Source organism: Chlorocebus sabaeus, chromosome 20 (assembly GCF_047675955.1).
Source record: "Chlorocebus sabaeus isolate Y175 chromosome 20, mChlSab1.0.hap1, whole genome shotgun sequence".
Classification (NCBI taxonomy): domain Eukaryota; kingdom Metazoa; phylum Chordata; class Mammalia; order Primates; family Cercopithecidae; genus Chlorocebus; species Chlorocebus sabaeus.
In genome coordinates this window covers 97,177,028-97,190,847 of record NC_132923.1, presented here as the reverse complement: position 1 = coordinate 97,190,847, position 13,820 = coordinate 97,177,028, and the positions used below count along the sequence as shown (strand labels likewise).

At 49.6% G+C, this 13,820-nt stretch overlaps 1 protein-coding gene across 2 annotated transcripts; it reads right to left on the bottom strand.

Annotated features, from left to right (window-relative positions):
• Window positions 1–6,026: 6,026 nt before the first annotated feature.
• On the bottom strand, window positions 6,027–11,741 carry MYCL (MYCL proto-oncogene, bHLH transcription factor). Of its 2 annotated transcripts, none has more exons than XM_007979290.3 (3): window positions 11,403–11,741; window positions 10,534–11,038; window positions 6,027–7,543 (listed from the first exon to the last, which is right to left on the bottom strand). In XM_007979290.3, exons 1-3 carry the CDS (start codon window positions 11,481–11,483, stop codon window positions 6,945–6,947), a joined length of 1,185 nt encoding a protein of 394 aa, XP_007977481.1. In that variant the 5' UTR covers window positions 11,484–11,741; the 3' UTR covers window positions 6,027–6,944. The 2 variants fall into 2 exon arrangements, with proteins under 2 accessions (XP_007977481.1, XP_007977482.1); XM_007979291.3 differs by lacking the exon at window positions 11,403–11,741 and adding an exon at window positions 11,182–11,392.
• Between the last annotated feature and the right edge of the window lie 2,079 nt (window positions 11,742–13,820).

Here is a 13,820-nt window from a genome sequence, read left to right as displayed (position 1 = left end):
ACTTGCTGGGTACTTCATTTCGGATGACCCCATCACCTTAATTTCATCATGTCCCAAACCACAATCAGTTTCTTCCCCTGACTTCCCTATTTCAAAGAGGATGTTTGCTCTTGAAAGGATCCCCTTAGAAATCTAGTGCAATCCTCCTTATTTTGTAAAAATGAGACTACCCAGCCAGCACATCAGACCAGATTTCTCCCCTATCCCCAGATTTGACACAACCTTCTTAACTGCTCTTCCCCAGAGCTATTCTCTTAGCCTAGAACATTCTTCGTTTCACTTAGCCAAATACTACCGGTACTTCTAGTTCTGGTCAATGTCACAATTTCCAACAAAAACTTTCATGATGACTCCAAACAAAATGTTCTCTTCCCTTTCTGAGGCTCATAGCACTTTTTGAGACACATATTGCCTTATTTTGTGATCATGTTTGTAATCTTTTTGTTATATTACTTCAGACCAGAATATTTTCTGATCATGTTTCCATGCTCATAAACTTCCAGAAGGAAGGAACCATAGTTTCATGTATCATTGCAAACATATTGCTCTCACTATGTAACTGGCACTGTTCTAAGCACTTTACATGTAACAGCTCCTTTAATCTTCACAACAGTCCTGTGGCATAGATATCATTATCTCCATTTTACAGAAGAAGGCTACTTGTAGGACTCAGAGAGGTTGAGCGATTTGCCCAACATCACACAGGTAGTAATCCCAAGTCCTTGTTTTTTCTTGTTGTTGTTGTTGTTTTAGAGATACGGTCTCACTCTGTCACTCAGGCTGGAGTGAAGTAAAGTGGCACAATTATAACTCACTGCAGCCTCCTCAAAATCCTGGGCTCAAGTGATCCTCCCACCTCAGCATCAGCCTCCGGAGTAGCTGGGACTACAGGCACAAGCCTTCTTGCCAGACTTTTTTTTTTTTAATTTCTTAGTAGAAATGGGATTTTGCTATGTTGCCCAGGCTGGTCTCAAGCTCCTGAACTCATGTGATCTTCCCACCTCCACCTCCCAAAGTGCTGGGATTACAGTCATGAGCCACTGTGCCTGGCCCCAAGTTCTTAACCATGGCATCTACACCACCTTCTGTGAATACTTTTTATCTTTGCAAAACCTGGGCTCCAACTCCTTATATCAATGTTTGTCTCAGTGTGGACTCAGGAATTCACCTCCCTGCTTGCTTGTTAGCACTGCAGATTCCTGGCCCTGACCTAGGGTGGGTAGATTCTTTTTTTTTTTTTTTTTTTTTGAGACTGAGTCTCGTTCTGTCACCCCCAAGCTGGAGTGCAATGGCACTCAGCTCACTGCAACCTCTGCCTCCCAGGTTCAAGTGATTCTCCTGCCTCAGCCTCCTGAGTGGCTAGGATTACAGGTACACGACATCATGCCTGGCTAATTTTTGTTTTCAGTAGAGACAGGGTTTCACCATGTTGGTCATGTTGATCACGAACTCCTGACCTCGTGATCCGCCGTCCTCAGCCTCTCAAAGTGTTGGGATTACAGGCATAAGCCACTGCGTCTGGCCAGATGGGTAGATTCTTGAGACACACTCAGGTTTGAGAATCACTGTCTTAATAATATAGGCATTAATGACTACATGGAGTCAGTTGACTCTAGCTCAGTCTAAAGGCACTACAGTGCCCTGTAAGGAAAAGTAGAGGGTTTGTATGTGCAATGGCTTTGCTGATATACAACCTCTGCTGGCTATGGGCTGTGGAGGCTGTGAACTAGTCTGAGGCTCCAGTCTTTGCCCTCCTTCCTCCACTGCCTATCTCAAGCTCCCCAAACCTGGCTATTTCTTCCCTAATAATTTACCACCTCTTGAAGCATCAATATGTGCACTCTGGGAAGATTTCTTATCCTTCTATCACCTTTCACATATGACTAATCTGTATTCTAGGTGTGGCTTGTTAACATGGTTTAAATAATACTAATCATTTACTGAGCACTTACTATTGCTCTGACAACCCACTGAAGTGCATGCTATTATTTCTACCTATTTTATAGATAAGAAAACTAGGGTTAGGAGAGGTTAATAATTTGCCCAAGGTCAAGAAAATGCTAGAAAATGCAGGGCCAAGATTTGGAACTGAGACCTGTTGGATGTGGTGACCACTTAATCATATTGCTTCCCACAAGTTTAAAGGCAATCCATTATTTACTGGGCACCTCCTGGACCCTTGGCACTGAGCCTAATCATTTAATAACACACCTGATTAGAGACTTTCTTTTTTAAATATTACATTTCCTTGCCAAGAAAATGGTAACATTAATACAGTTGCTCCCTTTGGCCAGGAGTATAAATAAACAGACATTAACAAAAGCCGCCCACTGGGCTTACGGTAGAAATGCCCACACACCAACCAACAGAACTCTAGCTGACACATTTAGACACCTCCTCCTTCCCCCTTCCCAGTCACCCGGTCATCAATCATCTCCCAGCTGGTTATCTTATCCTTAAAAGAAACCTCTCTCACACTCCCTCCTATCACTATCACAGATCAGCAAAGTCATCCCCATCCTCTTTTTCCCCTTTTAAAGTTAATATTTTGGAATATCCTGACCTTGGGAGCACTGTAGACAAATTCAGCACATCTAAGATACTTCAACCTGTCTCAGTTCCCCAAAATAACTGCCAACAGAGGCAGAAGTTAAACATACACTTTAGCCTTTTTTTTTGTCTAACAGAGATGATGTCCTTCTCTCTTTGCTACACCAAGTGTGGCTTCTGGGTCACCCCATATTGTCTATGTCCTGAGTTGGGAGTGTGATCCCTTCGGTGCATTATTCAGAGGCAAACCTAATTTGTAGAAATCGTCCTCTGAAATCCAGGAATAAACTCCTGACTATTTTCAGACAGAGATAGAGGTAGGAGTCTGTAGAAATGAGCTAGGAAAGAGCTTAAAATACTTCACATTCCAGAAACACCCTCCCTTCCCCCAGGAGATGGCTTTATTCCCACTCCTTTCTCAGCAGAGTTGACTCAAAAGAGCTGAAGCTTGGAGTCAGGCAGCTGGTACTAGCTGTGTGGGTTTAGACAAACGACTTAAATGTCTCTGAGCTTCAGTTGGCTTCTCTGTGAAATGGGGCTGACGGCATCCTGCTCTCCAGGTTATTGTAAGAATTAAGATACCCAAAACTACTAACATTCATGACTGTACCCATGGGTCCATACTATTGTACTAAGCGCTTTCAACAATGTTATTGAATTCTTTCAAGGTCCAATAAAGGGAGATATGTCCTACAAACCAGACCCTTGACTAATGGCCTCAAAAAAGGAAGATAAATATACTGGGAGTTTTAAGAAAAGAGTTCCAATAATCCATGTCAGTTTTACCGAACAGCTTCTTAGGTTCTAAGTTTGTTACCTATGTGCAGTGGGGGACTAAGTGGAAAAAGCTTACCTGATAGGAGACTGGGCTTGGGATCCTGATTTTGCTACATGGCTTTGAGCAAGAAAACTCTCTGGGCTCCAGAACCATCAGGCAGATATTGTTTACTTACCAGGTTGGAGGGTCACAAGAGGGTCACTTTGTAAATGTGAGGAATTAAGAGAAGCTTTTTGACCCTACTGAGGCTCCATAGGAATCTGGGTGGGCAATACCAACCCAAGTCCCATCTGTAAGGAGGAGTTAGTGGAGGCGTCTTTCACCGTGATGCTCATGGCCATCCTGAACAGCAACTGTTTTCTTTTCAGTCCCAGATGGGGCCCCTTGGCAGCAAGACTATCCCACCCAGCACACATATGCCTCAGAGTTGCTGGTCATGGGACATTTGCTCCATTTCATCCCAATAAGTGGCAGGCACAATAGCCCCAAAGAGAGAGTTTCAATGAGCAGTTAAATGATAGAATTCCATGTTTACCTCCTCCACATACCTGATGCTAACAAACAAGCTGTTCATCATAATGTAGTGACTAAGACCTCTCGCTCTGGAGATAGGCAGAGCTGGTTTCAAATCACAACTTACTTACAAGCTTGTGAATTTGCATAGCTTTGTTTACTCTTAGAACCTCAGTTTCTTCATCTGTAGCCCTGACACATGGTTGATATGGCAGAGTGTTCAGAAATAAGCAGCGACCTATGAGGAACAGCTATTACTGAATTCCCCTCTCTTGCATTTACAGCAAGTTTATGAGAACTGTGGGAGGAAAACGAAGCTTAAACTTTATTTCATTAATTAAGGGAGGAAGAATGTTTTTTGAGACAAGGTCTGGCTCTGTTGCCCAGGCTGGAGTGCAGTGGCGCAATCTCGGCTCACTGCAACCTCTGCCTCCCAGGCTCAAGCCATCCTCCCACCTCAGCCTCCTGAGTGGTTGGGACTATAAGGCTAATTTTTGTATTTTTTATAGACATGCATTTTCGCCATGTTGCCTAGGCTGGTCTCGAACTCCTGAGCCCAAGCAGTCTGCCTGCCTCAGCCTCCCAAAGTGCTGGGATTACAGGCATAAGCCACTGCACCCAGCCAGGAGAAAGAATTTTAAAACTATCTTTCTGTAAGAAAAAAGTACATTGCAACATAAATTCTCAGAAAAATGTTTAAAACACGTCTTGCAGAAGGTCATAATACCACTAAGATAAGAATAACACCACCCTAAAGAGTATAAGGCTTTATAGTTTAGAAAGCAGTTTAAAGTCTACCACTTTATTCAATACCTGCAAAAACCCAGTGAAGTAGCATTTATCCCCATTTTACTGATAAGGAAACTAGGACTCAGAAAGATAAAGCTAAAGGCCACAGAAGTAGTGGAGCCAGGATTTCAAGCCTTCTAAAGTACAAATTCAGCACTCTTTGCAATTCACAAGAGAATTCCGTGTTCACTGAGTACTGAGCCTACATTGTTTCAACATGTCTGAAATGGCATTTCAGGAACCCAGAGTGGAATGACCAGGTTAGCAACATGGTTAGAGAAATGCAGCCCTCTGGATCACTTGTGGCTACCCTGAAATAGTTTTCCGTGGTTGAGGAGGACTCAGGTGGCATAAGCTGCCCCCACTCTGACATGTTTGAGAAATCTTTTATTAGAAGATGTCCCAGAAGGCAACATTTGAAAATCAGGCAATCAATAATCACAACTAAATACAAAATTTCAGGTGAACTTGCCTTTCAAAATAAATCAGACCCTTGCAACGGGAAAATTGCCCAAGAGTTTTTTTTCTTGTACAAAAACAGTTAACACCACTTTGCAAAAGGCATACAAAAATACAATATAAAAAAAAAAGACTCCCCCCAGCAGAATACCCAACAGCAGCTTATAAAACACAAGCTATTCAGGTGAGACATCAGTAACCTACATCCAAACTGTCTGCCATAGACAGTTCCAGAAGTCAGCTGGCTTTTGTAAACCATGCTCCAGAAGGGTAGAGAGGCGATTTCCAAACATCCCCTGGGGTCCTTTGAGGCCAACCTCAGAAAGAAACCATTATGGACAATAGATTTGGAAGTAGCAGCTGGTTTTCCAGAGCCACATATAGTACTTACCACCCCCTACCCACCCCAACTTCCAAACCCAGAGCCAGCAGGCACCTGCTGTCCTGGGCAGAGTTCTGGAAGGGCTGCTGGTCCTTCTTCCAGGACAGGCCTAGAGATGCCTGAGGTTACCCACATGACAACTGCTAGGTTGGGTGACTTCGCCAGACCGGAGGCTGGACGTGGATTCCACTGGAGCTGCCGAGTCCAGCTGGGGTAAAATCCATCATGGTTGGCTAAGCATATCTCCTGGAGGCTCCTTTAAAACCCACCAGAAGCAAGTCCACCTTCTGGAGCACTGGATGAGTCCCAACAGCTCCCCCCAAAACTTCAGAAAGTCCCAGATTCTGGAAAAGAGATCTGATTCATGGCAGACTGGCGGGGGCCCAAGGGTGGCTGCAGAGCCAGCAAGCTCCTTGGAGTTGCATGAGAAGGATAGATTTGCATGGTTCCAGAACTTCAAACTCGCCAGTCAAGGATTGAGATGAGAGGCAGGTGGGAGAGAGGCAGCAGTGCCATTCTCCCTCTGAGGTGTCTTACACCTGCCTTGAGAAAAGATTGGACCTCAAGTGCCCCTCGGAAAATACCTGGGCAGGGATCAAGTTCATGAGCCAGGCCTCCAAGCTATCCCCAGGCCCCAGGCTAGGACCCATTTCCCTGTGTCTTGGGGAAATATTTCTGACCTGTGGGAAAGGGTGCTGTAGAGCCCATTGCATAACAAAGGCATAATGGAACAAAAAAGTCCCTTGTAAGGAAAGAAAGGTCCCTCCCTCAGAAGAGAGAGCTCAGAGGGCTCTGAGACAAAGAATCTAGAGGCCAAGCTTTTTAAATGTTCCCAGGGTTGCAGCATTGAGAGTGGGAGGAAGGGGGTCAGCTAACATCATAATATATATATTAAAGGTTTCCAACTCCTCGGCTACTGTAAAGTGTCTGACAGTGAGGTAATGGTCCATGTTGATCAAGTCTGCGAGCTTGTCTTCACCCAAGACAGCTCGTGTGTCTTCGGGAAAAAGGAGCCTCAGGGAGAGCATCCAGGCCCAGCTGTCCTTGCGTCACCCCAGAGACACCAGTTGGGAGCATCCTTTCCTAGCCTAAAGCTCATGCAGAGTGTGAGATTTCATGCAGGCTGGAGCCCCTGACAACATCCACCACCTGTTGCATAGCATCTGTCAGCCTTTTCTTCGGAGCTAGCGAGCTAGGCAGACCCCAAGGCTCCTCAGTCAGCTGCCTGCTGGGAAGCCAAAGGCGCCAGAGAACATACAGCACTCCCATGAGTCAGGGAAGAGGGAGAGCTGTGTTTCAAGGTTTCCAAGAATGCAAGCCTTTATTGTGTGTGCACCGGCTGCAATGCATTCTGGGATCTATTGTCCAGACTGTCCCACCATAACCAAAATGTGCAAATTACTAAAGCGGAGAAGGAGGTTAAAAAATAAACTTGTGTCTTTGTAAGACAGAACTGTCAGGTTTTTTGGTCAGTTAGTAGCCACTGAGGTATGCAATTCTTTTCTGCAATTGCTGCTGCCGGCATCGGAGCTGCCTTTTCTCTGTAGCCATCCTCTTCTCAGCCCCCACCAGGGCTTGCAAGTATTCCAAGGCCTTGCTTAGGATCACTACTTTGGGGGCCTTAGAGCAGCTGGCCAGGGTGGGCACCTGGTCCCTCAGGGCCAAGAATCGCGAACGCAGGTCATTCCGCCTCTTGCGCTCCAGGAAGTTGTGGTTCTTCCTCTTGGTCACATCCTCAGTATCAGAACTGACAGGTTTGGGGTGGCAGGACTGGGCAGCCTCACTTTCTACAGGTGGGGGGCTCACAATCTCTTCATCCTCCTCCTCTTCCTTTTCCCCTGCAGCATCTCTCTCCAGAGCCTCTTCTTGGGGACCCCTCTCTGAAGCCTCTTCTTGGGAGCAGCTTTCTGGAGGAAAACGGGCAGCATAGTTGTGCTGTTGCTGATGGATGGAGATGTGGAAATGCTTCATGCAGGGATCCAGGGGGTCTGCTCGCACCGTGATGGTGACTGGCTTCCGAATACCCAGAGACTGCCTCTTCTCTACTGTCACAACATCGATTTCTTCATTCTCTGTCCAAGAAAAGAGATCAAGAGAAGAAACACATCCCATGAGAAACGTAAACATAGACCCTACAGCTTCAGCTGTCTATGCTGGTGCTTGGGAAGGTAGGTGGACATTTTTCCAATTTAGATATAAACAAATCGAGGTGAGCAGAAAGCTGATTCATTTGTAATGGGGTAAGGGCACAGTGAAGGAAAGCAGGGGACATTAGCAAGAAGGAAAATATTCTCCAATTTCCTTTTGCACAGCAAGGCTTAGATAAGAACAAAAGGCAGACCCAAGCCAACAGCCCCCAGTCTGCAAAGGCTCTCCCCTCCCCCACGGAGGAGATGGAGAGAAAGAGCTACCGACCTGGGACAAAGTTTAGCTATAAAGATCTTCCCCAGTCGGGCTCTTTCATGCCCCATCAGAATTGTAAATGAGGGGTCTGTGGGCAGAGCTGCCCTTTGTTCCTGCCCAGCACAGCCTGCACTTGGGGAATTGTTACTTTTCACAAGTTATAAATCCTATTATTCCCCCACCTCTCTATTCTGCCATCCCTTTCAGCTGAAGATTCAGAGAAGGGAGGGCTACAACCCATCCCTCTTCACCCACAGAGGGGAGGGAAAGGGTTTCCCTTAGGAGCATTTTGCTCCTGGGTTCAACGGGTTTCTAAAGTCATCCATCATTTATAGGTCGCCTGCCCCACCTCCTTCCCTGGACCAGAAGGTTAGATTTGTAATCACAGGTCGGTGAAGCTGCAGGAACTTCACAAAGGTACAAGCGACCATTTCCAAACTACCTGCACCAGAGGCGGAGACTGGGCAGCAGAATGTCCCAGATATGGGGCCCAAAACACCAGAGACCAGGAGACACGTGGACATGCCCTTATCATTCGCTGGCTTGAAGGTCTCTTAGGTTTACCTAACCAGGAGAGGGGCAATTGGGAGAAAACTCTCCTCCTGCTCCACACATTTTGCGGCCTCCACACAGAAGCCCACCTTAATGGATCTAGGCCTCACAACCGAAGAGCTCCGTTCTCAGCTTCTTTGCATACCAGGAAGCTTGAGCCCCTTTGTCAGGAAGGCTTCCATTGTGTGGACAATCGCATTATTTCTCCATTAATAAAACCTGACCACTCAGCCCTCCTGGCCCCAAAGCCCATGATTGGATGATTACGCTGTGTTTGGAATGCTGTCTTACCCAGCCCCTAGCCTCTATTGGATGAGCTCTGCTGCCAATCACTTTCCCCACCCCCCGCCTCATTGTTTGCAATCTGTTGCATTTTGTTCCAGGCCATGTGGCCTGTGAGTGAACCAGAAGCTCACAAACAGGTTCAGGTTAAAGGGTAGGTCAGAAAAGGATTCGGCAGGCTTCCCTACATCCCAAACCTTTAATTTTCAGTGTTAAGTCTCGTGGCTCAGGAAGATTCTATCTAAGAAAGAAATAATTTAAGACACCATTCTCCCTTTCAGAGAGTAGTGTCTTACTCTACCCAGACAAGGAAATGTCTTCAGCAGGACAATCAAGTCCAACCCCATTGTGCGCAAATGGGGAAATTGAGGCCCAGATCAGCCAAGTCCACATACCACCTTTGTAACTTTCTGGATCTCAAACTAAAACGTCCAAACTTCCAAAACAATGCTCATTCCACTCTACCACTCCACCAGCCAGTGTAGAGATATATCTTTATTGGTTTTTTGATCTCAAGATTCTTTCCAGCCATCAAACGAACATAAACTCTTGGTGTAGAAAGCAAGCCGGTTAAAAACGACCTTAACACAGTGGACCAGGAAAAAAAAAAAAAGACTTTTAATTTTTCTTGTTATCCTATTTTTCCTCTCAAGTGTATGACAACTTCCATACCCCATTCCCCAGTTCCCTATCGAATTGTCATGTAAAAGTTATTCCTAAAAGCTACAGTGAGTTTTCTTGGTCCTGATTTATTTGTCACCAGCCTCAGTCTACACTCTACAAAAATACCCTCTCCAGTATTTCTCATGGGTGTGGAGGTCTAAGATGCCAGAACAATAACAATGTAGTTTAGTGGCACAGGATGCCCTAGTCTGCCCTCAGTGAGGTTTGCCCTTGCATCAAGGATGGGAGAGGAGGGCCTGGAGCTCTATAGCCTTGACCCCAGCACGTAGCCCACAGGTTGCCACAAAGTAGGGGCCAGTGAATATTTGTTGAATGCAAGCGAGCAGCTGAAACTGGAGATGTATTGAAAGGGAGCGAGAAGGACACTTTTCCATCTTAGGACAAACAGCAAGGCAAGGTGTAGTGCCTCTAAGATAAGCTACCACAAAGACCCAAACATCAAGGAAGAGGTGCCTGGTTGGGATGGAGCACTGGGGAAGAGGGGCTGGCTAGATGGCAGAAAGCTGGAGCTGACTAGTAGTGATTTTCTATCTCTAAGCCTCAGTTTTTCCATCTGTTAATGGGGAGTGTTCATTCTTCCCTTCCTGTCTCAGGGATGCACGAGTGGTAAGTGGTGGTGGGGAGGCACAAGAGGGCATTTATTATTGGCATTTTTAAGTAAAGCCAACTGGAGACCTAGTTTTTTAAAAGGATGGGCTTTGGCTTTGCACAAAAGGCTCTCAGCTTCTTCTCCCCCTAGGGGAGTGTGAGTTTCCCAGGGAAAGAGGCAGCAGCAAAAAAACTTCAGGCTTGGAGTGACTCTTAAAGGACTCCCTTCTGGACTCGTTAGGACAGAAATCCCTTACAGTCCAACCCCAGTATTGTCCTCTGTAAGCGCCAAACCTCACCACATATCCCTGGTCCCCTGGGGCTCCAATAATCATCAAAGGGACGCTGGCTCCCACGCCACTTCTCCAAACTGTTTACCAACACACCCACGTGCCAGACATACACGGTTGGGGGCTACACGGGCAGCTTCAGCCAAAGAGAGGGGGAGATGGCCCAAGAGCTTGAGAAGAGCCAGTGCCTGACCTCAGGCAGGGGCAGAGCTTTGGCCACCCATGGGGTGGCCCCCTCTTGGATGTCTCGGGGAGGTCCTTACCCGAGTCGCTTGGGCTCTCGGACCCGGAGCAGGCCTGGGTCTTGGGTTCGCCCAGCGGACAGGGGGCGGCGGGCGCCGGGTTGCCGGCTTCGAGGCTGGGAGTGCAGTCCGGGGCGGCGGACGCCTTGGGCGGGTTCCCCCGGGGCGCGCCAGCGGCGAGCCGGTCGCTCACAGCTCTCTCCAGCCGTTCCCGGGCCGAGAAGCCGCTCCACATGCAGTCACGGCGGATGATGGAGGCGTAGTTCCTGCCCCAACCTTTAGAGTGGCCCCGGGATTCCGCTTCGTCCCCGGTGCACCCTCCGGGCCACGGCTCCGGGGGACCAATCCCGGGGGCCGGGTCCCCTGCGCCGGGACCCAAGCCCCAGGGCGGCGACGTGGGGGGCGATGGCACCAGCTCGAATTTCTTCCAGATGTCCTCGCTGGGCGCCGTGGAGCGGTAGAAATCCTCCCCGCAGTCATAGTCGTAGAAATAGTGCTGGTACGAGTCGTAGTCCATGTCCGCTCCCTGCGGGAGGGAAATGGGGACGTGCTGACCGGGTGCCGGCCGGGCAAAGGAGGCGTCCCCGGGTCCCTCGGCACAGCCGGCTGCCCGGCTCTCGTTCCTCCCCAACCCCACCGGCTTACAGCCTGCGCCCAGTCCTCGCGTACCGGGAAGCCGGGCCCCGGGTCAGAGTGGCAGGGGAAGCCAATCGCAGAGCGCGGACCCGGCTGCGGGCAGCGAGTTCAAAGCAAACTTTGCCAGCGCCGCCCGGAGCGCAGCTCCCAGGGCCCGGCGGGGCCGGGTGGGGGCGCGCCGTGCTCAGAAGGCACCCTGCAGCCAGCCCGCACCGCGGGACCCGCTCCCGTGCCCGGGCCACCCGCAGCCTCACCTCGCTCCCGCCGCCCGCCTCCTGGAGCGGACAGGCTCCCCGCCGGCTCGGGGCAGCCCGGCAGCCCGCACACACGCACATGCGCGCCGCCGAGAGCGCGGCCCGCACTCACGAGCGCGCCCCCCCGCGCGCGCGCCCCCTCCCTCGCTCGCGCACGGTGGCCCGGACGCTCTCGGGATCGGCGCGGGAGCGCGAGCTGCAGGCGCATTGTTTCCTGGCTGCCTTATATCTCGTCGCGCGCCCGGGACCCAGGGACTGGGGGGCGGGCCCTATGGAACAAACCCCGCCCCCTCCCTGCCCACTCCAGGCAGTCGACAGGTGGGGCCGGCCCCACCTCCTGGCAGCGCTCGCCCACTCCGTTCTATCCCCGGTAGCCCCCCAAATAAATTGCACGCTGGGGAGCGCAAACAGGAGGCGGGCTGATGGGGCCCGGCAGCCGCCTGGTGGAGGCGTGACTCTATCGAGGTGCTGGCAGTGCCAGACGGCTGAAGTAAACCATGCTCCTTGCCCACTCCGAGTTGGAGAATTAGGGCTACTCCCCGCTCCACCCTGCGCGCCTACTTTCCCCGGCGCGCCCCGCTGGGTTCAGGTGCGCCCGAGCCGCCGCGGGGGGAGGAGGGAAACGCGCCACCTGGCGGCCCTCAGCCCTGAACTTGGGTTGGTTCCGGCGTCCGTCTGGTCACACCCGTCGGCCCATTTCTTAAGCTCGGTGGCCTAAGCCTGGACGGCATCGAAGCGAAGATGCCGGGCTTTAGAGCCTGAAACGTAACCCTCCTGAGCCTCAGTTTCATCTGTAAAACGAAGGGATGGTAATGCTTACCTCACAGGGTTGTTGTGAGGCTTTAGGGAAATAGAGCATCTAGGGAAGGGGCCTGGGCCAGGAGGAGACGCAGACGGCGCTGGCTTAGCCCCTGCTTTCGGTAGGGCGGTGCAGAAGTGAGGAGGAATTTTTCCCAGGGCAAAGCCAGGGCTGAGACCCGCTGTGCTCCCTCTCTTCTCACACAAAACACTGTACGAGCTGCACAGTAGAGAAAAGAGAATGAGGAATTGGCATCTGGAAAATACTGTAGGACCAAGTTGTTTCAAGTTTTGCCCGGCATCGCTGGCCAAGATGATAGATAACCCCTCTGTATAACTTTTTTAAATTTTTAATATTTTTTTAAGAGACAGGGTCTCACTCAGCGTCAAGGCTGGAGTGCAGTGACTCGATCATGACTCGCCTCAGCCTCGAACTCCTGGGCTCAAATGATCCTCCTTCCTTAGACTCCGAAAGTGTAGGGATTACAGGCATGGACCACCGTGCTGGATTCCCCTTTGTGTCATCTTCTACACAGATGACCTTTGGTGGAAGAGAAAAAATTAAACTATATGGCCAGTCTGAGATTTAGGCCAGAGGAGAGTAACTTGGGACAGCAGCCAATACATCTAGATTCCTCCACCTGGCATCAAGGTCTGGTGTCTGTCTACCCCAGCCTGATTACCTGCTATCTCTCTCTTTCCCTCCCACCCCTGTGATCTAAGAACGCCAAACTACTCACTGTTGGCAGACGGAAGTGAGAAGGGCAAGCAATTCAATGTGGTTGGAGCATGGGACCCGAATGTGAGTTGTTACATGGGTTGGGAGAGAAGGCAGGGAAAATGACAGCCTTCCGTTTTAGATACGTTGGGTCTGGGCTGCATGTGGGATATCCTTGAAGGCAGAAACCTGCTCTTACTTGCTTTGTGATTTCTGCACATAGAACAGCTTCTGGCAGACATTTGTGAACTAACTGACTGAGAGACTCAGCCAACCAGATTTCATTGAGAGAGCTTGTGTGCCCTGCTTTGTGCTAAACGGAAGCCACAAATTAGAAGGGTTCCAGGTTTGGTTGCGCCCCAAGACGCAGACGTTGGATTGTCTTTTAGTGACTTTTCTCTGGTCCGCAGATGTCTGAGATGGTTGCCGTACTAGTCTGGGTTATTGGTTACAAATAACAAAAACCAACCTTAGGCCGGGCACGGTGGCTCATGCCTGTAATCTCAGCACTTTGTGGGGCCGAGGCAGGCGGATCACAAGGTCAGGAGATCGAGACCATCCTGGTTAACACAGTGAAACCCCATCTCTACTAAAAATACAAAAAAATTAACTGGGTGTCGTGGCGGGCACCTGTAGTTCCAGCTACTCCGGAGGCTGAGGCAGGAGAATGGCGTGAACCCAGGAGGCGGAGCTTGCGGTGAGCTGAGATGGCACCACTGCACTCCAGCCTGGGCGACAGAGCGAGACTCCGTCTCAAAACAAAACAAAACAAAACAAAAACCAACCTTAGACAAATGTAAGTAGAAAATAACTTTATTGGAATAATTGGTGGTATAGACCTCAAGGGAGGCTGGAAATTTACATTTGGAGAATGGGCCTTCCTCACCTAGACTACAGCCCCC